This window comes from Trematomus bernacchii, unplaced genomic scaffold, assembly GCF_902827165.1.
Source record: "Trematomus bernacchii unplaced genomic scaffold, fTreBer1.1, whole genome shotgun sequence".
In the NCBI taxonomy this organism is placed as follows: domain Eukaryota; kingdom Metazoa; phylum Chordata; class Actinopteri; order Perciformes; family Nototheniidae; genus Trematomus; species Trematomus bernacchii.
Window position 1 is genome coordinate 1,377,209 of NW_022987547.1, and position 24,427 is coordinate 1,401,635.

General features: G+C 40.0%; 1 protein-coding gene across 1 annotated transcript in view; it reads left to right on the top strand.

Moving 5' to 3' along the window:
* The first annotated feature begins 6,090 nt into the window (after positions 1 to 6,090).
* Positions 6,091 to 24,427, top strand: part of si:dkey-112m2.1 (transmembrane protein 132C) — a 126,941-nt gene continuing 108,604 nt past the window's right edge. The window contains exon 1 of the mRNA XM_034123365.1: positions 6,091 to 6,143. Within this exon, the coding sequence (XP_033979256.1) occupies positions 6,092 to 6,143 (52 nt within the window). The 5' untranslated portion in view covers position 6,091. The remainder of the gene's footprint in view (positions 6,144 to 24,427) is intronic.

The window sequence follows — 24,427 nt, forward strand, 5'->3', positions numbered from 1 at the left end:
GACATGTTCGATGCCACAGACTGTTACTGTAGGCGGTTCCATATTTTCTATATAAATATGTTACTAATTCAATCTGAATTTCAAACTCTAAAACCAGAGTTAGCCATTGTTGAAAGACTTCCAAAGAATTGTTTTATTTGGTCTCTGTCCAGTTTCACTGAAGTCTGTTCTGTGTTGATCAGCAAGCTGGTATGTTATGTACATTATAACAATTTTCCAAATCCCCTTTGATTATATTTTTTGTATATTGACTTAGAGATAGCATTGCATTAGAAAAGTGTCAATTAGCATGTCCACCTGGATGTCATGATTCCATCAATGCCAACAAATAGCTGTGACTACTTCAGGGTCATCTGTCACAGGTATGAAAATCAATTGTAACCTTATCCTTTAACGACAAAAGCAATATATAATTGGGTGTTAGTTAGTTAGTCTCAATGAGAATGACAGAGAGTCTTTATAGACAACTTGTGCATGTACTGTACTGATGGAAAACTTTGTGATGCGATGAATCAGCTTTTTGACAACATGTTTACTTCCTGATGATCCACTCCAATTGTTACGCTTTCTCAGTAACTTTCAGTGACACTCTTGTCTCTGACCTCGTTGGTCCTTCATGTGCGTTATGGAATATCTAAAAAGGTGCTTCACATTGAGAAGGAAGACGTCCCTCCCAGCAGCATCTGATCTTTTATTCATAACATATCATTGTGTGTCTGCCATCTCTACTCTGATTCATCAGCACATTATGATATTGTTTTGTTTGTGTTGCTCCTGCTGTGAGAAGGTCATAAAACAATTTTCGTTTCAAATCACTAATCAGGTCAGCGATCCCTTTATAAACATGTGCGCATGTACAGTACTGTGGCTGTCTGTGTGAGGGAGAACATATGTAATATTATCATCAGCAACACATAATAATAATAATAATAATAAATTATATTTATATAGCGCTTTTCTGGGACTCAAAGACGCTTTACAGTGTGAGGGAGGGTAGACAAACAAGGACAAATCTACTGACTCATTCCCCTGCTCGCTTTCTTCAACTCTCTACGTAGGTGGGTTCAATATCCACTGCATTATGGAGAAAACGGTTTTAACGGCTAAATCTTTTGTTGTAAAAACTTAACGGCGCAGCTGAGCCCCGAGCTAACCTGCTCAATTTAACATTTATAGAGAAAGAGCGTGGTGATTAATACTGCACTCAGCCCTTTAATATTCCCTCCATGTTAGCACTCATGCTGCTGTGTTAGGATGTATAGGTCAGTGGTGGAGGAGATGCTTTTGTTACACTCCACAAGTGAGCAGACAAGCTTTACGGACAACACTACTTCACCCTAGGAAATACCACACCGGCTCTTAAACGATAGATCTCTGTGCACGGGCTCTTCAGTTGTAACGCCAACAGTAAACAGCAACCAGATCGAACATGGCGTGTCAAAAATAGAGCTATAAGCAAGTGCTCATATTCTCACTGCGTCAAACGATCCATTGTTTTCAAAAGAAATATTGATTCCAGCTACTTTAAAATGAAGAACAATTTGAAGGAGATACGATCGATTCAAAAACTCATATATTAGGGATGTTTTAAAGGCTTAGCTATAGAAGTGACATTTAAAGACTCAATAGCAAGCCAAAGGGCCCTGAAACTTAGCTGGGTTTCCTGTAAAACTGCAAGATCTGAAAGAGAAGGCCTTACAAGCTTTGACTTGTTGCTCATGCAGCCTGTCTGGAGGAAGAAAACACAGCTTAATGTATGTGTGAGAATTAATTGGCATCAACCACAGATACAGTGCATAACAGCTGTGCCTCACTTATAGCAGATATGTACCTTGCGACCCTAAGTTACTGTTGCAAAGTCATTGATGATGTTTAACGGGCAATTACAATGTTTACAGTTAAGCTTCTTGCATGACCCCCTTGTGTAATTACATACTGTACAGGCACATTTTTATATGAGAGAATTCTTAAGAAAAAAGTGCTCCTCCTATATACTTTTGATATTATGCCAAGTGCCAAGAAGATTGCAGCTGTAACAACCCAGAGCAAAAGCGAGAGATATTTAGAGCCAACTAAGTGACATCCTATGGGAGTCCGCTCACCAGGAGGTAGACGCCAGTTAAAAATGTGTCTGAACGGGGGTCACGCTGAGTCTTCCCTTCCTCGAACACCGCCATCAGATAATCTGTTTTAAGTCTATATTTGCCTCTTTCGTCAGTAGCGTATTATACACTTACTGTGGGAACCTTTAGGTGAAGCAGGATGATTTCAGTCCTGTGAAATCCACTGCAGCGCGTTCAGTATGTTTTTACTGCAATACTGCATGTTATGTCTTCATTGGACAAGAATCAGAAATAAGTTAAATTGGTAATAGATACATTTTTAGCTTTGAAGCCATCTGGTTGTCTTGGAACAAACAATACTGTTCCATAATAAACAGATACAATGCATAAAGAAAGGGTTATTTGCAACAATATAAAGTAGATATACCTTGCTCAAGACAGACATTTAATGTTTTGTATTTTAGGCACACAGCATCTCATCAGTGAAACTTACATTGACTGCGATAAACTCAAGTTCTTATATCACCATCATTACAAGCGGCAGGGGAACATAGTAAAGGTCAGAGCCATGGCGTCCTCAGAATATTTCTGTGACTGTAAAACCAAGTTAGAGGCAAACTTGGTGAAAAGAAATATAAGTTAATGGGAAAAAAAGTTTAAGTGTGCAGAGAAAAATAAAAAATACTTTCAAGAACTCTGTTATCAGCTGGTGACACTTTTGTGTAGACAACAACAACCTAATAATAACACGTTGTGGGAGACATACAGTACTTGGTTCCATAAACAACATGCAGGAAATACTCATTATATTTCTTGATTTTCATCTTGATTGACAGGCTCAGAACCAAGATAGTAGCTGAAGTCTGATGTGATGATGCAAGTCAGAGTTGTAAAATACAGCAACAAAAACGTGCACAATCCATATTTAAGCAAACTCCAAAAATATGCTATATGGGATGCTCTCCTTATCTGCTATCATTTGATAGGGAAAAAAGAAAAGGGTGTTCTTTGATATCTCATTCTGCTTGAATGGTGCTGTTGGAGCAGAAAGCATGAAGAAATGGAGAGGATGAAGGAGGGAGTGCTCTCCCTCTTTCTTCCAACCCCACAGGGTCCCTCCATTCTGCCGCTGATGGCCTGTAATTGGTGTTTAGCGCTGTTGTGGAGAGGCCTCAGCTGCGGGAGGCTCCTCTGGCTGCCTTTCAACATGTCACTGTTTTCCGTGTCCTATTGTGGCTTGTTCCCTTTTCTCTAGAGAGGAATAGCAACGTGTACGATGGCATTTGAGGCTTTTCTCCCAGCAGGGGGAAAAGAAAGGAAAACTACCAAAGAATGTGCTCTGTCGTACTTTCAAGGTGTGGATGGGTAGATGCAAGGTGCAATATTAAAATAACATAAAACATAGTTCCACTTAGTTCAACCTTGACCAACTGCAATAACAATGATGCTTATTGATACATTAATAATAATAAAGATGATTCGGAAATGGGTAATTCGGCATATTGAGTACTTTTACATTTAATAATATAAGTACATTTGGATGCTTATAGTTACGTGTTGTACTCAAAGGATCTAAAAACAGAATTCAGGGAATATCTTATAAACGATTGATTCCACACAGCTCTCAACATGTGATGCCTGAGCAGGTGGCTAGCAAATCACGTTGCTAACAGCAAAAACAGCACAAAAAAGGTCCATAAACAATGTTTCCATTGTTTGCAGTAAAGGTGTGCAACAATGTTACGCTATGGCGACAATGCTGTGGTATCAGGACAGCATTATCAGCAGTAACCGCCGTCAAAGCACATTGCAGAATGGCAGCCACTAGCCTTTCACAGACGCTAACAAGCGTACGTGCTAACAAGCGTTTTGACCAGCAAATGAACAAAGCAGCTTGGATTTTAACACACACACACACACACACACACACACACACACACACACACACACACACACACACACACACACACACACACACACACACACACACACACACACACACAGAGAGAGCGTGACTTCATTCACTCCTAGAAATGTAAGGTGAAGCAATATAAAATATAGAGGCAGATAGTGAAAAACATCTTGTAAGACCCCCTACTTTATTGATGTGTAAGACTAAATTGCTACAGTATCCCTTTAATAATGTAATTGTACTATTGCCATATGTAGTATTGAGGTTGCATTTATTTTCTGTTAAAAGGATTTTATTGGAGGAAGTGTTGTAAATGTGAAAAGTGACAGAGAGACTATGTGACCTATTTTGTAATGACTTCAAATTATGCGGTGATAACTATTTTGTACAGTTCTACTCAAGCAGTAGCTATAATAGTATTATCATTAAGTCTTAATGCCACGGAAGAAGCCACAAGCATTTTTTACATAAATCAGCCTTGTTCAGCCCCCAGATGTTCTGAAGCAGACTATATTTCTGCAGTATTTCCTCATGTCTGAGCCGTGACTCATAGAGCTCACTGAGGGTAGCAGCTTGCCGTCAGAGGCGCCCCATAGATGGCACTGTTGGTTCTCATGATGGACCCATGGCACAACAGGTTGCACAGCTCCTCTCCTCTCATCCCTGGACTGGACACAAATGATCCCTCCAGGTTATGGGAGTGGTAAAATAAAAATGTAATTTGCGCTGTTTTGTATCATTGATAACCACTTAAAACTGAGAAGGGTGCCAGTTAATCATGAAACTTCCTTATATATGTCACAAAACTCAGATTGCATATTGTAGGTTGTAGCCTACTGTGGACGTAACAGGAAGCTCCATTTACCAAAATTGCAGTTTAAATTCATGCTGTATGACTTTACCTAAAGATGCAAATCTGCAGTGTTTAAATTACGAAATATCTACTCTACTCTATGTGTAGAGTAACCAAACCAAGTCCAACCAAACATATATTTACACATGAGGTGTAGATCCGCTTTCTAATTTCCCATCAACTTTTTTTTTCTAACATTTTTGAGACTTGGATACAATTTTCAATCCCCATGTGATATCACCGGGACTTCGATGGCACAATACTTGCTGACGTGAGTGACGCCCGCAGACCCTCTAATTTGCCAATCCAGCCCGGTGTGCCCCCCCCCCCCCTTCTTCTTCGCCACCCCCCCACCCCCAGTTTCTGCACAAGCCCTCTCCGTGTCCACAGCCACAGGGCGCAGAGCGGCAACAGATCCTGGATCAGCTTCACCACACCGCCAGTGAATCGCGAGGAAAGTTGGGGGGACTATTTTGTCAGATATCGGATGTGCTTACATGTCAGTTGCCAGATGATTTGGATCGATGTCAATCCAGCACTCTATGAAAAAGAAGAAGAAGAAGAAAACCATAAACCGCGCGTGTCATGAGAGCTCTTGGGAAAACTGTGATTTTAGAGGACTTTTTTTGCTCTTATCGTTGATGAAATGATTGCAGCCTGATAAGAAGAGACGGGTGTGTTTTTAATGCCAGTATTGGATGAGACAGCGGCGCCGTATCCTGTGCAATAAGATAAATGGTAAGAAAACGCCATCAATGTAACTCTTATTTCCATTTAAAGATGTTAATATTGCTTTTTGTAGCCTAGTGGTTAACCAGTGTGCAATAGCCGAGATACAGAGGCACGAATTATACAATCCTTGATATGTTCACGTGTTTGTTTAATTGTTAAACATTCTGGGTGCTGTAGGGTGAGATTGGTGACAGACGGTTTGTTTTACGCACCCGAAGGCACCTGTTTTATCCTCACAAATTAACAGTTCAATCATGCACAGTGCGAAAAATGCAAGAAAGAGCCATGTGATAAGTTGATTTAGTATGTGAAAATCTATATAAATGTGTTTTTAGTGGAATATATTGACCGTGCGTTCGTTTCTGTGATGGCAGGTGGTGTCGCACGGAATACAGCTGTTTTTTTTTTAAATGGAGAACTGCTCACAGAGGATAAATTACGTGCAAAGTTGTGCGGCTTTCTGCTGAAGGAGTTATCCAGCGGCATCTCCCCCCCCCCCTCGCTCGAATAAACATGGGTCCAAGGCGAGACATGGGACTGTTTCTGTGCGTGGGAATCACCGCGCTCCTCTTCCTTTGCACAGGTAAGACCCCCAGAGAAACCTTAGCTAATGTCAACGAGCGCTTCTGTTCATACAGCCCGAACATGAATTATGGAAATTAAAGGTAATGGTCACATAATAAGAGCCACTGTAAATGCATCGACCTTTTATAGAGTGATTTTATTCAGTGTGGAATATTTAATGAAATGCAAATTATTGAGGATATATATGATTTATGAGACATATAATTAGCTGTAAGCTGCTGTGGCAGAATACAAAATGACTTGTAATATTAACATGAATGAACTGTGACAGTTGCCTGCGGAGTGTGTGGGTTTTGGGGTGTTGTAGCTGCACTTTAATGGGATGCAGTGTGTGTGTGTGTGTGTGTGTGTGTGTGTGTGTGTGTGTGTGTGTGTGTGTGTGTGTGAGAGAGTATGGCACTGCGGAGCACCAGGAACAACAACAGGCTGCAGACACAACCCAGAAAACTATGGGAAGTGCATATTTTTGCCAAGTTTTAGCAGTTCTGTACTTGGAAAAAATCGTGTGTGTGGGTGAATTATGTGTATATGTGTGTTTCTGAGTGTGTGCACCTGTATCGTATGTATACATTCTGGGGTGTTGTAAATATTTGCCTCTGAGAGTATGGATGTTTGGGTGTTATGTATGATTTTGAAAGTTGCGTGGGCTTGCACAGACCTGCAATCACAGAAAAATGCATATGTATGAAAAATAGGTGTTTATCCCTTGCTGTGTATACCTGCCAATCAAAGGCAATTGCAAAACATCTTATCATTTCGCTACACTGTGTGCATTTAGTGTAAACTATTTATTTATTTGTGTAGATTTGTCCATTCTTCCATTTGTCTATGGTCCCATATCTTTTTAAAATGCCATCGTTGAGATCTGGGAGATTTAGGCAGCCTCTCTAAACCATGGTCCATTAGCATCAATAGCAGTCAGATTAAATGACGGATTGAAAACAAACATTTCAGCCATAATCTAAAGCTTTGATCTGCAGAAGTGGTTGGGGAAGCAAAATATTTGCTCAAGGAACAAATACACTGTTACTTTATAATAACTAGGAGAAAAGCCACGTTCAAGATTTTTAGCAGTTAATCTGTCAACCTTTGGGTGTCAACACTATGTTCAATGCACCAAGCCATGAAATGGTCCCACACATAACCCCCCCATAAGAGGCTGGCCAAGTGAAGTCAATTTTATTTATACAGGCCAATATCACAAATCACACATTTCCTTCAGGGGGTTGGCAATCTGTACAGCAATCAACCTCCTTTGTCCTTTTATGCCCCTTTCACACCAACACGGTTCCAGGGCCGGTTCGGAGATAGAGCCTGATAAGCACCGTTTTGTCCTGTTCACACCGCAGCAGAGCCGGCTCTTTTCCCCGAAAACCGGTTCTTGCCAAGCTCCAAAAAAATGGTCGGCCTAGAAGCAAGAACCGCTTACGTCGGAGGCGGGGGCAGGGGCGGGATCAACCTGAGCAACAGTTTATGGCAAGTAGCCTACGGCAAATAAAAGTTGTAACAAGCAGTAGCGCTGAGCAAAGTGACTAGAACGCAACCACACACTTTATAAAGTCAGGCAACACTAACCAGGCTTTGTGTGATTCTATTTATTTGTATTACTTTGACCATCTGTTCGCTGTTATTGATCATTGTGGAGAGCAGGCAGACGTTTTGTTTTGTATTATTGCAGCTATCGGATGGAATCAATACATGGGCTGCACAGGTTGTCATGTCCGACTATCACAAGTAGAATCATAATGAAAAATACGCCAGTAAAATGTGCCTGTAGAAAACGGCTTATGCCACAATAGGATAGCAACAAGTTAAGATAGTCAGTTTAGCTTAGAAACTTTCATAACAGCACTCGGTAAATGCCGCTGAAACACATTAATAAACAATGAACCACGGCACTCTGGAGAAAAGTACAAGGGTTGAGAAGTAGTTATTTAATTTAATCTGGCTTCGTATGATTAAAAGCAAAACGATCATCGACCCAACGCAGTCCCCCATTGTTGTTGTTGTGAGCGCCGTTGGGGAAAAAATCAGCGACATAAACGTGACATCATGACGCAGCCGCGGCAGCACCAGTCGGGCTCTGGGCGGTGTGAACAGAACGGGGGCTGAAAAGAAGAACCGGTTCCGAACCAGAAGAGCTAGAACGGGAACCGCGTTGGTGTGAAAGGGGCTTTAGACACTCACTTTAGCTGAAGAAAAACCCTACCCCCCAACAAAAACGATTTAACAGGTCAGAAATGGAGAAACCCTTTAGGAAAGGAACTGAGGATGTATCCTTCTCCCAGGATAGACAGCCATGCAATTGATCTTGTGTTCAGAATAGACCAACGTAATAGAATACAGTCAATCCACATGACCAAAAGGATGCATAACTCGAACATGAACAAGCGTGTGTCTGCGACCTTCCAAGCATGAAGTTTCAGACAAAAGCTCACAAACACTCTGAGTGCAGTGATGCCTCCCACAAGAGAACAGCAAACGGTGCATGACTCTGGCCATGGTATGTGAACCTGACAGAGAGAAAGAGACAGAGAGGCTGAATGAAGATGAATATCCTGGAGGATGGAGATCCAGATCTGATAAGTGGAATGAAACACAGACAGAGAGAGTCTCTTCTCTGGCTGGTCCAGCACGGAGAAGCCCGAGTTTAAAGAAGGAAAGAGGGAGAGGGAATGGAGACAGTGAGTGAGTGAGAGCTGCACAGCTACTCTTGTGGGACACGGTGGCTTTCAGGAAGTTAATATTATTCTCATTGGCAGGCCAAACAAGGACTGTAACTACCTGGCTTAAATAATACATTGAGACTGAGACTGACCTGCCAGATGGATAATGAAAGAATAGGGAAGTAATTGAAAGTTAAAGCAAAGAGATGGCGTTTGAAAGGCCACAACAGAATTCAGATTTTCTTTGGAAGATTATTCAATAAGAAGGCAGTATAATAGGAAAAAAGGCTTTAACTTCTTCACTCTGGGGACAGACAGGAACCCTGTACTCTGAGAGAAGAGAGTCCTAATTTTAGAGTTTTAGATTTAAGGAGATTCAGGAAAGAATGGGCTTGCACATCATTTGGTAAGTAAATTCAAGCCCCTTAAAGTCTGATCTGAAATGGTCAGGAAGCCCGTATAGGAGAGCTAAAACAGATGTAATGTGGCTAAAGTTCCTAGTTTTAGTTTAGAGTCTCGCAGCATTCTCAGGCATTGAAGATGTGTAGTACCAGAACACAGTAGGCATCACAGCCAAAACATACAAATAATTCAGTCTGGATGATTCAAAGGCGTGAATTATGATCTCTGCATCAACAGCAGATTTAAAAAAAAAAAAATACCTTATTCAAGCTACAGTATGTTGCGTAGGAGGAAGAAGGTGATCTTGGTGATATTGTATGTGCGGATCAAAAGAGAGGGTTAAATTGAACGTAACACCAAGATTGACTTTTGGATTTTAATGGATTAAACTAACAAGAAACAATGTCTTAATTAGTGAGCTGTAGATGTGCAGGTGGGACATGTATTTAACCTTTACAGAGACATGCAAGCAGTTTCCTTTTGTTGCCAGTCTTTGTCCTAAAGCTTTCTTCTCTGACGTAGTCTTCTTATCTAATTTGTGTTTGTATCAACCGTCTACCTATTTCATAATGTAAAAGAGTGAATGTGTTACTCCAGTGTTAATTTGGGAAGTAAAAACAGGGTAAATACTGGCCCCAATCTACTAGATTTGTACCAGCAATAGGCGAAAATATGGGGTGAATATAGTTTATTGGAATAATTCTTTAAATATGAATTGGGGTTACAAAAATATCAGGTGAGTGTGTCTTTTTACTAGGCGAAGTACACAGGTTGGAAAAAGATGGATCCATATCTCACTGGTTATAGTCAGCCACTTAATCTTTATAGGTGAAATTGCAGAGGAATAACAAAATATTCCATCCTGTCAGTCAACCCCCCGGGGGGGAAGCCCCTCAGAGGATATTATAACTCTCCAGCCATCTGATTGCTTTCACCGAGAGGTTCTAGGTTGTCTTTTTGAAAGGCTCACTGACAGGCACATACTGTAGAGGATACCTGCACACACGTTCTGTCAGACTGGCCATCAGGACATTTGGAAATACTCCATATAGCCTGGTATGATAGGATGGGATGCATTTGTTATACATAACAGATTGGAGGATTGTCATCTCTTAGTCATATAGAAAAAAAGTTTCAGAATTGGAAAACTTCATGAATTTATTAACACTGCACCAACCAAACGGATCATTCACATTAGTTTGGGCTCAGAATATGGCAACCCAAAATGTCAAAAGTCAAAGTCAACTTTATTGTCAATCTTTCAGTTTGTGTGTACAGACAGAGAGATCGAAATACCGTTTCCCACAATCCCGAATACAAAAATACAAATATTTATAAAATATGTATATCCTATATATACACAATGAACAGACACATTTATACATATATGCACACATTAAGATAAAAGCACAATAATCAATATATACAAAATAACAGTCACTTCAATATCTTTGGGAATGTACATTGTATTGAATAGTTTTACTCACCTGGTAATGTGAGTTGAATGCCAGGGCGCTGTGCTTAACAAGAGTGGGAGGATTCCTACTCAAAGTTCACCTGCTCTTTAGTATGTGTGGGCACCCAGCGAGAGCACATTGCATGGGGAGGATAGTTGAAAAGTTCCAAAACCAAAACTCATTTAGCCTTAATTTAATAATAGCTCTCTTGGTTTCCCTCCCACACACACCCAGACACACACAAAACCAAAATCACCGTAGCCCGAGGCATTCGAGAACAACTGGTAATTTAATATGTATGATCAGCGTTTAGGAGTCTTAGCCCCAGAGTTTAATTACTTTGTCAGAGTGATGTAGATGGCAAAGTACTCTAATACAACCATTGTTTATTAAACCCTATTGTTAATAAACCCTATAGTGCACTTTTTTTCCAATCTGCAGAATGTCCAATTATGCGTTATTCAAAGATTAGGGAGCTAAATCACTTGATCAATCTTAAGGAAAGATTGTGGTAAGGATTTATTTAAAGGATGGAAGGTGAATTTAAATTCAAGTCAAACACGCTACACGTTTATCAAGCATCCCGACCTGCACACCCACACTTTCTGCCTCTCAGCATAAAGGGCTCCTCCTGCATCAGAACTGAGTGTTGGCAAATTGTGAGGTGTAAGAACATCATTTCTAGGATACTGGGTTATTTAATGGTACAATTTTCAATGGAGAAAAAGAGGCTGAGAAACTGGAGCAACATTATACTCCTGAATAGTCAAGACTTCAGTTATTATACATAAAATATGGAGAAACAGAGACGGAGAAAATGAGTGTTTTGCTAATATTCTTTATCCCTAGTTTGTCATCGAGTTTGTGTCACTGTTGGACCATGTCTTCAGAAACTGGAACATTTATACTGTTTCTGGTGGGTGATTCTTACCACTTCAGTTTTATGAACGGCTATCTTGTTGAGTTCATCCCTGAAAGCCAATTCAGTTTGCAATGTTTGTTATTCTGATTGATTTTCTTTCACTTGACAGGCAATTCATTTAAAATGCTTGCCGCATCTTTCAAAGTAACATTTTCCATTTTAATCGTTTTCAAAATCACCATCAATGAACTGGGACGGAAGTAAATTCAAATTCAATCTGGTAACAGGTCAGATCTGTATTAAAAAAAAAAACAGATAACAAAAAAAATGTTCTTCTGAATAACCAGTGCAGCCTTGACCGGCATCTGAAAACCCTTTGAGGCTGCGGGGGATTTTACACGACCGAGGTAATTCTTTAAACTGTTATACCTCAGTTTTTACAGCAATTGTTTAACAGTCGAAAAAGGCAAAAAAACATGAAACTTAAAATATGCCAATGTTAGTGGAGAGGAATACACATTAAGGCTCTGAAATCAAAACTTGCTTGGAGAGCAAAGTCTCATAGGATATTACTTGTTGGCTGTGAGCATCTTCTGCTTTCATTCAGGGGAGAAGGGTTGGCTCGGTACTTCTGGGCAGCAAATTCTGCTCAAAGTAAAAGGAGAGGCCTATAGAATAAGCTGACTTTGTTGAAAACATCATGAAAAGGGTCCCACCCCTTTGGTCAAAAGGCATTTCTAGAAGCTGTAATAAGCATTACCATAAAACGAGAACTTGGATATGTCACTTGAGGCCACGACAGGGAAGCCAAAATTAAGTCTCTTAAACACCGTGGGTTGTTCCCAAAACAGAATAATGTACAAAGGCAAAGTCAAAGTTTATCACACTTGAAAGAACACATTTTGTTCATAAAAGCAAGAGCCCTCTAGAAAAACACACATATAATAATAATAATTTCCCTGCATGAAATGGTGTATTATGGGATTACACTCTATTTTAAAAAAGGCATCCGAGAGCAGTGGAGGAAAAGCTGAACCAGGGAGCCTTATGTCATATTATATGTGTCATAACAAACAAACACAAAATCATATGAATTGTAAGTAAAAGGTCATGTAATGAAACAGCGTCGAGTAAAAATGTGACCAATTTTCTGGTGCTTTAAAAAGCAACCCTATTCTGTGGTCTGTAATAAAGTCAATTGAATTAGGTTTAATTATTTAACAGACCCACTTGTAGTTCTATGAGGACATGACAGCCTTGTTAGTATAGGGGCAGCTTCTCATGTAATCACTGAGTTGTAGTATAGTGTTGAATTATACCTCTATGATGAATTTCATTATAGTTCAATCTATTCAGTACATAGGTCAAACATATAGCCCTGGAACACAATAAAGCCTGAGCTTATCCCAATGTAACCAAACATAATCATTCATTTGGACATATTTGTCTGTCAACCTTATGAATAGAAATCCAATATTCCCTCCCAAAATGTTTAGCTCTGTTTTGGTCTCCACCATCGCCGGATGAAATATCTGGGTTTTAGAAAGCATGATGTCCCGCCTGCCATGTGGATGTTGTGGTATTGAATCAGCTGTCTGATACTGCTGCAACAAATTGAGGACGATAAGGCTGGACATTGAAAAGCAGAGCCTAAAAACTCTTGGGGAAAAAAACCTAGACCGCTCTCAAGAACATATCAATACTGAGGGATCCATTTTTGACTGTTTTTCACTATGAGCAGCGCATTGCTCAGGGCAGACAGTTATTTGATCCATTGTCAATATAAATATATTGATATGTGCGGCTTCAAAATCAAAAGTAAACAGACGGGGGAACGTTTGAAAAAAATCAGTAGCTACTAGATTATGAATAATATATCTCACCATGAGTTGTGATTCAGCTATTTACTCACTGTTATGTTTGTCAGATTATAGGAGAGGTTTTTTTTTGTCTTTCAACGTCCACAAGTAAAGATGGGTTTATACATAAAAATGTTTTGCCAAGTACATTTTATAGGTATTTCTTACTGAAATATATTCACTGCCAATGTTGTTTCCAGCACTTGGGTAAATATGTGCTGTGTAATACTTCAAGTTACAATACAAAATAAATCCATTCTTCTCTTATACGCGCATACAGTACACATAAATATAGGAGCTGTTTTCGTCTTGGCGTTCAATTATAAAATGTACTCGTCATGTTAATTTGAAAGGGACAGCTTTATATTATCTTTCTGTCAAAATGCCCTTGCTGTAATTAGTAGTGTATAAATGTAATTTCTAGGTGACAGGGTTGGGTTGAAATGCTTTCTCCCCTGACAGCAGGATGTTCATGTAAAAAGCCTTACCATGGCAACCGTGGAATACAGTATTGAAGCCGGAGATGGAGAAAACAAGTCAGTAGTTGATGATATACAGTATAAGGAATATAATTAGAGTTGTTTATTGCACTCTCCTTAAATCCTGAGTGAATTTGTAATGGGAAAAAAAATTAAACTCTATCACAGGCTTAAAGTATATGAGTTATGATGACTCAGAAAAGCAGCTCTTCTTAGGTTTTTTTTTTACACTATATGCCTTTTTTGGAAATGAATCACTTTTAATGGATTCATTGGATTTGAAGCACATCTTGGCCTCCTGCTAATAAACCCTTTGAAATAAATCCACCTTGTAGACCTTATGTTTTTTGGAAAATGCATTGAGCATCCAATATTCAAATACGAACATATTATACCTCCAAGGATTGAATCATTCCATATAATTTGATACAAACAGAAGTAGACCTTCGTAGTGTTATCTCCGGGATACAGACAGAACACTTTGGAAAAGATGGCTGTTTCATTATATCATAAACAGTGGCAGGCATTGAGAGTGACTAATATGGATGGCAAGGTTTTGTTCACTCTTATTTAGCTAATGGCATTAGCTGATGTCATTAGCTGTGTGAGTTAAGTGATTGATAGCAAATGACTTTGATGATGCGCATTGATTGTACTGTACAAGGACGTTCCATCACTTCTCTCTGTGCAAGGAATTTAAATTACAGGCATTACGCTGCACTTGATTTTTTTCTAGATGTGGGCGCTCACTTAGTAGTGCAATGGATCATCATAAAATGGCTAGTACTGTTTACAAAAATGTATTCCTAGTTTTTTGTGCCTTTTGCTAAAAATGTTGAGCAAATGTAATTTTCTTATTGTTACATGCATTAATAAAACATATTTACAACATAAACTTCCATCTTCACTGAAAACAACCTCATTATATTTAGGAAAAGACTGTTTTGGGTTAAAAATATTATAAAAATGGGAAAGATGTGGTAGGAATAAGTAAGTAACTACGGAATTGCCGTAACTTAGTACAAAAGTTATTTGAGAAATAAATACATTCTGCTTTCATACAAGACTTCAACAGAGGTCTCTTGGGTAAAAGTCTGGTGGATTTCGAGTCATCCATCCACCCTGACACCCCCCTTGTTCAGACCCTTTAAACTCTTTATGTTTTCTGTTTTACAAAAATGGATTCGGCTAGATAGAAATTAATTTGTGGGATACACCAATACAAATTACAGTAGCAGGCAAAGCTACCTAGGTTTTATGAGTAAAGCCTGAGTTTTATATTAAAGCGGTTATTGATGATGCCTGTAAAAGACCAGGCTGGTCTGGGGCTTCAATATGAAAATACTGAAGCACACATTGAGTGAGAACCTGATGATTCAGAAAGGCTTTAGACAGCATGACAAATGAGGGGATTTCACTCTTATTCCTTCAGTTATAGGATGTCTCGTTAAATTCCCCTGAATTCCATAGGATGTAATCCAGTGGGGGAGAAGAGATGCAAAAAGTCTCTTTATTTTCCCCCAAGGTTTTGCTTTACAAAACGGATCAAAGCTGGAAAGGATAAAAAGAAGAATATAATCGATATACGACAGCATTAAGATGAAACATTGACGCACTTTCCTCTTGTTTGGAGAATTGGGAATACAGCGTGCCCAACCATGTCTGGCGCATGAAGATCCGTGCTGATGCACCCCGACACACATAATCACACACAAACGCACGTGTGCAGCATCGCTAAAGCTTTGGTGACAAGCTTTGGTAGCTGCGCACTGTAAACACACACACAGAGGCACACACACACACACTCATCTGCTTGGGCAAACAACTTCACAGCCATCCAACTGGGAAAGGATCGCACTCCATGGGAGGTCCAGATACAATTAGCATAACTAACAGAACACTCAGAGCAAATCAGAGGGAAATGAAAAAAGGACCTCCTAAATCAGAGCCAAGAGAGAATGTTATCATTTTTTTGCCACTTCCTTTCGGGAAAGATTGACAGAGAGAGATCACATATTTCTCTCGCTTCACCAGCTTTGGTCCCACAAGACAGTGGAGGTACAGTACGTGCGCTTTCGTTTTCCTACAAGTGCGCCGGCAAGGCTTTAACCCCCCCGCTGAGATGGCATCACACTGCATCGCTCTACGGATGAGTGGTGCAGAAGTTTTGCGATTCGTTGTCGGAGAAAGCCAATTATATAATTCCCTTTCTTGTATTTCTGAAGAGAGCTCTGCCATTTTGTGTCACTTTAGAGTGCGAATGCTGAAGGTACCAATGTAGAGATGATGACAGTGTCGATTGGAGGTTTTTTTTGTAGAGCCATTAGCTGCTCAGGTCAGAGAAGGAAGCTTTTACCTTTTCCTTTTTGTCCAAACATGATTGACAGCAGTGGAAATTGTCCTGACTCTTTTTCAGGTCTGACAGCCATTGAGGTAACTTTTTTGTCAGTCTGTCTATCTGTCTCTTTCTATCTATTTATCTGTCTATCTGTCTCATCATCACCTGGTTCCTTTGAGGTTAAGAGCTCTTCCTCATTGACTGATTTACCACCCAGTTTGCCTATAGCATAACAACAGAAAACGGACAGGTGAATTTTAATTTCAAACTTGATAGACACTTCCGAATTGAAACCTGAGGGGAAACTTTTCCGCACCTTAAGGAATGCACTTCCCAAACCCAGGCTCAATTCCCTTTCCAATTTTCAGCAACACTGCCTCAAGAGAGGTAAACATTGCCGAGAGCTCCAGCCAATAATAAAATGTATTAGCAATGGGACTTCCATCTTCAGAAACCTATAACCATATAGGTGTTGATACTTTGACGCAGTAAGCCAAGTCATGTGGAGTCTGCACACTTCAACCATTCTGATAAATACTGTAGATTAAAATACCCTCCTTTTAAACATAATAATTGTGTTGAATATCATATTATCAGAAATGTGCAGTTGTGCATGAAGCTTCTGATAGCCAATGCCAACTAAAAGCAGTTTTTATTCTATATGTTAATGTGCCAACAGTCCACAGTTGCTTCGAGACATTTTAACAGTATATAACTTTGTGTAGAAACACGCTTTAGGGGCATGTGTGGATTGCTTTGCAGTGGCTGTATTTATCCATGGTTCAGGTGAAGCATTGGCGAGGAGAATGAGTCCCGAGATATCGATCGAATTGTGGGCTTAAGGCCAGACCTGAGATCAAAATAGTGAGCAGCCTTAATAAACTGTTATTGGTCAATTTCTAGTTCACATTAAATGTGCTGATGGCCAGTTGGTAGGCCCTATTAGGTCAGAAAACTGTAATCTGTGCAGCAGTGGAACAGATGTCATCACGCAATGAGAACAATCTGTTTTTGAGTGTGTGTGTGTGTGTGTGTGTGTGTGTGTGTGTGTGTGTGTGTGTGTGTGTGTGTGTGTGTGTGTGTGTGTGTGTGTGTGTGTGTGTGTGTGTGTGTGTGTGTGTGTGTGTGTGTGTGTGTGTGTGTGTGTGTGTGTGTGTGTGTGTGTGTGTGTGTGTGTGTGTGTGTGCAGGGATTATTGGATGTGTATGTATTCACGTACAAAGAATCAGCTTTTCTATTTTGGCCCACCCTGACAAAATGTTTTATCTGTAATCAGATTCACAATACTCAGAAATGTGGTTCCGGTCTTTCTTCTTTGTAATCCTCTCATATTCTCCTTCTCTCATCATATTTTCTTACTTCTCTCCCTACCTACCACACCCCCCCCCTCACCTTCACATCATCTTTCTTCTTCCCCTTTCATCTCCACCTCTTTGTCTTCTCTCTTCTCACGTCTAAGTTTCCTCCATCAAAGACCAAAACTCTTTACAAATAGAAAAATATAATTGGCACATTTAAGAGAAAAATTAATCAAGATGTTCTTTACTGACGGTATAGATCTGGATACTTTAATATACCAACAACAACAACAACAAATTAAATGTAATACAGTCAATATGAGACAGAGATGCTGAGTCTCATTCCATTACCTTCAAACAGAGCGAGGATAGCAGCCCCCCCCCCCCCCCCCCCCCCCCACATTGATTGTATGCTAAGTTACCTGACTGGCTGTAGCTGCATAGGGTTACACAAAGTATCGTTTTATATCGTCATTGCCTTGTCAACTTCTTAAAGGGCATCAATAGAAAACTGCACTTTAAAATACATTTTTTTTATATCGGTGCCTTTTGTGTACAATGTGTTCAATCAAAGAATATTGTACAGTAAATCATTTCTTAAATGTTTTAACCAATTTGATAATTTTTTACTGAATATTTTATTAGATTAGCATATTCTCATCCAACCCTCAGCAACACAATACATAGGTGTAATTCCCCAAATGTCAAATTATGAATACAATTCCAATGAAGTTATTTTACTATTGTAGGCTATTTCTTTATTTAAATACCTGATAGGATGCTCTGTTTAGCCTCTGGTGATGTATCTTGTGTTTGTTGAGTAGCATACACATTTATTAAGTTACCATTTTGAATAATTGGACACGAAACAAATATAACATATAAAATGCTACAAATCCATCCATCCCCATCAGTTTAAATGACCCCTATCCGTAGGCCTCTGCCACCAGTGACCTAACGTTTCATCCTCTTTGTCCGTCACTCTTAAGATGTGTCTCAGCTGTTTGATGCCACATTGTATTCCCCCACAGCTCTCTTGGCATTGTCTGGCTGAATGTGCTGACCCGTATGTCACGCCTTATTTCCGTAATCCATTGAAAGATGTTTTCTTCCACATTTCCACTTTGTCCATTGCATCCACCGCTCCGTCTCCACACATTCATTACTTTTACCCTCCCGCCACCCGTGGCCTTTACTTCTCCTTAGAATTTAATTACCACTGTAGCCAGACCAACCAGCGCACATTCTCACCAGAATCAATCAAAATAGAAGAGAAATGTCCAACCCAGTGCCTGGTTGCTTTGACTCGTCCGACTGACAGACAAAATGAAGAGGGCAGAGCTTGTCGCTGAGATCTGATTTTCCAATTTTCTCTCTCTGAAGGGATTCTGAGTTATATGTAAATAGAACAAAATCTGTGCCTCAATGTTTGAGGCTTTTCAATGATCTGGACGCTGTTCCAACATTTGTCAACCCCTAGGAGATTTGAAGGGATTGGCAAACTGTTTGATCAGCTTACCCTAAATATCTGATCACTTATAGGCCATAATGTGCTTTTTGAGTGCCTTCAATCTGCGCTTAGCACGTGCCTGCACCCTATCCAAGGCAATAACAGCGATTTTACGATGTCTCTTACTTAGTCATCCTGTCCCCGTTTCCCTCATGAGCAATATAGTGTGGCGCTCTGAGCGTGCCCAGGGCCATATCTGGGCCGTGTGCCTCAGTAATAGGGGATAAATCAGTTCTTAAAAGGGTCCATATAAGGGGGGAGTCGAAATGTATCCAAAGCCCAAGGATTTAACAGAGACATGAAATCCCCTTTGTTTCGCTGTGGGCCTGGAGCTGAGTGAGTGAGCCTTCTGTGGGCTCTTGGTACCGGTCCGGGGCCTCTTGAGTGCCAGGATTTTCCAGCAGGTAATTGTGCCTCTCTCAGCCAGTGTGTGTGTGTTTAATTACCATGAATATAGTGATACAGGCCCCTCACTTTCCAATAGGCAATGAGGGACACATGCCACTTTTATTAAAGGTAACAGATGAGGTAGACGGCTGGACTGACATGGTCCACTCACGCTAACACTCCCTGCCTGAGGTGTGATTTCCATTAGAGCTTTCATTTTCTTTTAGCTTCTCATCCTACTTGAGTCCCCATGTGGGATCTCTTGATGGGTTCCCTGGAGATGCAATGACTGTGGTATTCTTCTTAAGTCATTTCATATAAAAATAGGCTGGGGATATATCATTATCTCTGTGGAGCTCTCCTTATCTTTTATTGAAGCGAATACAATAATATGGCAAGCTCCAATTCACTTGACAACATGCCATTTCTCTAATTGCTCAGGTCATGAATGTTATTTTCGACCAAAACAAATCCAGTCCCTGGAGTGTGAAAGAGCTGAGAAACACAGGAATATATTGACGTGCAGCAGACAACAACAGGAAGTACAGTATGCTCCGTGCTCTCCTTTTGTACTGCATTACAATTTTTGTTCTACATCTCACACGCTAGGTGCAGGATCAGAAAGATCTTCTCCGAGCAGTGACTGTCTGTCCTACAAAGTTATCTGTAGCAGCAGATCTTCCTTTGTTAAAACCACAACACTTAGAAAAGACAGATTTCCCTGCCTCAATGTCATACACACAGGGCACATCCTACAGGTTGGTAAAAGTGGCGTTATTGTTAACAGAATATCAAGTAGAGCTGCAGTTATTCTGTCTTTATTATCCTTCATAATTCTGTCTAACTGAAAAATTGAAAGCCTTAAAAAAATATTTAATGATGGCGTGTGGCGCAGTGAACTAGTGCGTTGGTGTTCGGATCAGGGGAGCACAGGTTCAAACCCCACTGCAGTCAGCATGTCGTTGTGTCCCTGCTCACCCCAAATTGCTCCTGTGGGGATTGTCCACAGTACTGAGTATGTAAGTCGCTTTGGATAAAAGCGTCTAACAAGTGAAATGTAATGTAATTATTATGAAATAAAACCAAAGAAATATAACAGTAAAACTTAAAAATCAGTATTCAGCATGAATCTGTTGAGATTCAGTCTTTTCCTCTAGCGCCACCAGCAGGTCAAAAGCGGTATATATAAAGTAAAAGCATTGCAAATCCCTGCTGAAGAGTGATTACATATTCTGAAATACATTGAGAAGGCAAACATTGGCAAATCCTTTAAAGCCAAATTATGCTAATTAAATTACTGGCGGATATGTGCAGACTACCTTTATCACACTGAGGAAACTTGCTATCATGAAGCTCTTGCATCAAACACTTAATTTCTCTGTAGTTTATTAATTTGTTTACTTATCTTCAAAACATGATTGCTCTGTTGTCCAAAATGAATCTGAGTTTGCACAGTAAATATTTATCCTGCAATTCATAGGTTGGATTTCCTGGCAACGGGGTACACCTCCAATCTGTAAAGCTAATTACTTCCACTTCCATCCTGATGTCGTACGGGGCAGAGGTTCTTTCATATGTAGATTTGAATAAATGATGCCCTGGTGAGCTCATTAGATTGAATTTACATTTAGAGATGTTTTTGTGCTCGGTGCCCCCTGAACCCCTCTCCACGGGAGCACTGCAATCACAGGATTCTGATGACCTGACATTTCCTGGCCAGCTCTTCCCACCGCCACAGCACTGTCTGCTCATCAAAGCTAGGAAATGGAATCATGCTGCTTTTAAATTCATGCTTAACTTTGCTATATTAAAGACTCTTCTGGTTTAGTAATGGGTGGGGGTGGTTAATTGAGTGGGTCAGGAAGAAGATCAAAGGCCGGCCTCCGTTAGATACAGTTAGTATTTCGGACCCTATCACCTGTCAGGACACCAGATTTGTGTCAGCCAGGGAGGGATCACTTTTCACTTTTTTCTGTCTGCTTTTTTATTGTAAATGAAACGGTCCCAATGTATGCTTGCTGTTATATGCAGTATGTTTTGGTGCATGTAAATGGTCTACAAAGGCTAAAATCCCAATGTTTCCAGAGGGAATTTCTCTCCTACCCGGAACTCCTTGATCAGAATCAGAATCAGAAACAGGTTTATTACCAGGTAGGTTTACACGTACGAGGAATTTGACTTGATGTCATGGTGCACACATCAAATATAACATTAAAAAATATTAGAAATAATAAAAAACTATAGTCAAATATAGCAGTATTTACATAGAAATAGAATGGAATAAAAAGGAATAAAATATGGAAAACATTTTGGCAGTACATACAAAGAAAAAGGAAAAAGATATTGAGTATTGGACTACTTCACTTACTTCCACAATTAAGTGACATCACTATGATGGGCTAAGGGGCTGGAAATCTCCATTTGGTTGACCAATCACAACAGAGCTGGCCAGCTAACCAATCAGAGCAGACTGGGCTCTGGTTTCAGACAGAGGATGAAAAGAGGTGCTGCAGCATACATTTTTTTGTGTATGAGAAAAATAAAGTCCTTTTTGAAGATAAAAAAAAACTTGACTTGTCCAAAGACAACTACTGATTGCCCCATCATTTATATTGTTTAGGTTGTATTGCCCAAGAGTTTTGAGCTTGGCCGTCAGTGGATGAATCTTAAGGCTGACTGTTTGAGGTTAGCTTGTTCAAAGAGAAGCAGTGGATATAATCATGAGAAAAAAAAACTAAGAGAAGTAGCCATCAATCATGAACACCCGTTATCCCTGCTGTCAAATTACCTCTGCACCATCACACCACCCCCGTCTGCAATATTATAGAAAAAGAACACTCTATCTTTTTCCCCCTGTCAGAGGAATGATCGGCCTGTTGATTATAATGTTTGCGTTGCGGCACGCCGATTAAGTTTCACTGTTCAAAATTTGGGGATGAATAAGCACACCCTGCAGTGCTAACACCATGCAAAACAGGGTATGTGTATGAATATTAACATCGTACATTGTCGCCTGATTTCCATTTGCTCGCACCTTTTCTTTCATAATGATTATTTTCTTTTTTTTGCTGATGTAATATTACACAGGAGAATAATAGCTCTAGAATAAAAGGAAGGATTGAGAGCTTATCTGGCTTTGCAGGTGTGGTATTACAGGCTCCTCAATGGGAATCAGACTGGGGTTGTGAAGTATAAGCCCCTGCAGCGAGCATAGCATTCTGTACATAATCCCAGCACACCTTCCCAAACTGGGAGCTGGGACAAAGTGAAGGGCACACAGCCTGTGGGCGGAGTGACACTGACAAGCGGCCGCTGAGCGAGTGCTTGTCGTGCTTTGTGTTGTTTCCGATGCTGCGGCTGCCGGGGGCCAAATCTTCTCCAATCCAATAAAACGCCCCTTTCCTTCTTTCAGTTTTTAAATAACGCACATAAAAGCATCACGATGGGATGAGGAAAGAAGACTCATTTAACTGTACTGAGAAATTGATTTAATGTGGCCGAATCTATTATCCCAGTAAAGATAGCATTTTCTTCAAACAAGCTCGTTATATATTATTAGTGAAGTAATACATTTGGATAGATCATCCTTCAAAGCAGGGCAGGAAAGAAGAATCTATTTGCATTATGTATTCTAATCTATTTTTGTGCCGCACAGTGTTCGGCTCAGCTAATCAAAAATCGGTCCCAATGTTGGGCTATGTACTCATCTATTTTCATTCCACATTGTGGTAGAAAGAGACAGTGGATGTGGACCACTGAATATTCAGTGAGTCTTTGTAGACTAATTATAATGTGTGTTTTCATAAACTTGGGGACTGCATGCGGTGACTGAATAAGGCATAAAATAAAATAAATGAATTTCTTGCTTTGATGCAGCTGTGTTGTGTGTGCACGAGCGTCTGATGAGGGGCCGGGTTAAAAAGAAATCTTACTCTTTCCTTTCTTTATTTCTTTTGTATGATAATTTAGTGCAGCATCAGTGCGTCGCATTGTGCCGAAAGCCGCCTCAGCACAAGGATCGCAGGAAATCTATTCTGGGCCGTGATGAAATTAATGGAACTTTTTATTGGTGCAGGTCATGTTTGCGGTATTGCGGCATTGTAATGAAGAAGAATGTTGAGGAATGTTGAGGAGGTGGAACATTAAAATGCCCCCGGCATGTTCTCCTCGCAATAGAAAGGGAAATAAGTCCATCATGGGAACAGCTCGCTCAAAACAAGTTATGATTAATGTGAGTTTGGATGCGTTTGCACACATGATTGAGTATGTGCAACATGTGAATACAAACAAAGAAACATCAGGAAACATGCATACAAATACACTCATATGTCTTCAGTCTTGCATAGTTATTCAAACAATCAGGCAATCGCTCCCACATTAATGCACACACACACACACACACACAAAGGCCAGCCACAATAAGAGGTGCCAAGAGGACTTACTTTGCATGGAAACTACTGTGCACAAACTGCTCTGATGTCTTTAATTTGTCATTTAAATACTTTTTCTAGTGTTTTTCTTCCAATCACAAGTTAAACTTATGGCCCGATGGATTGAGAAACCGCTCATGGGTGTCTATCGATGTCAGTGAGCATTTCATTGAACATTTAAATAGAACAGAAAACTTTAAAAAAGCTGCAGCATTTAGCAATTTCACAGCACTAACACATTGGCGCATTCATTTTGAGACATTAGTGTAATTAATGCAAACAAATGAGACCATTAGATCTCAGCAGCTATTGGCTTCTGTTTTGCATTTTAAAGATGTGATTGCAATACACTGAAGAGGCCGGTTCACTTCAGTGTAGAAGCAGATTGCAGAACAAATGAAACTTGCTTACATCTCATCAAACAATCATCAGAGTCATTATCCCTGAACCACATCTTTCAGCCAGACATAATTGACCAATCAAAAGTCCTGCTTAACTTAGTTACTTGCTAAATTTGACAAATAAGACAATGTAGCTTCAAGAAACAAGATTTACGGTATCAAATGAAAGGATATCTTCACAATAATAACTTTT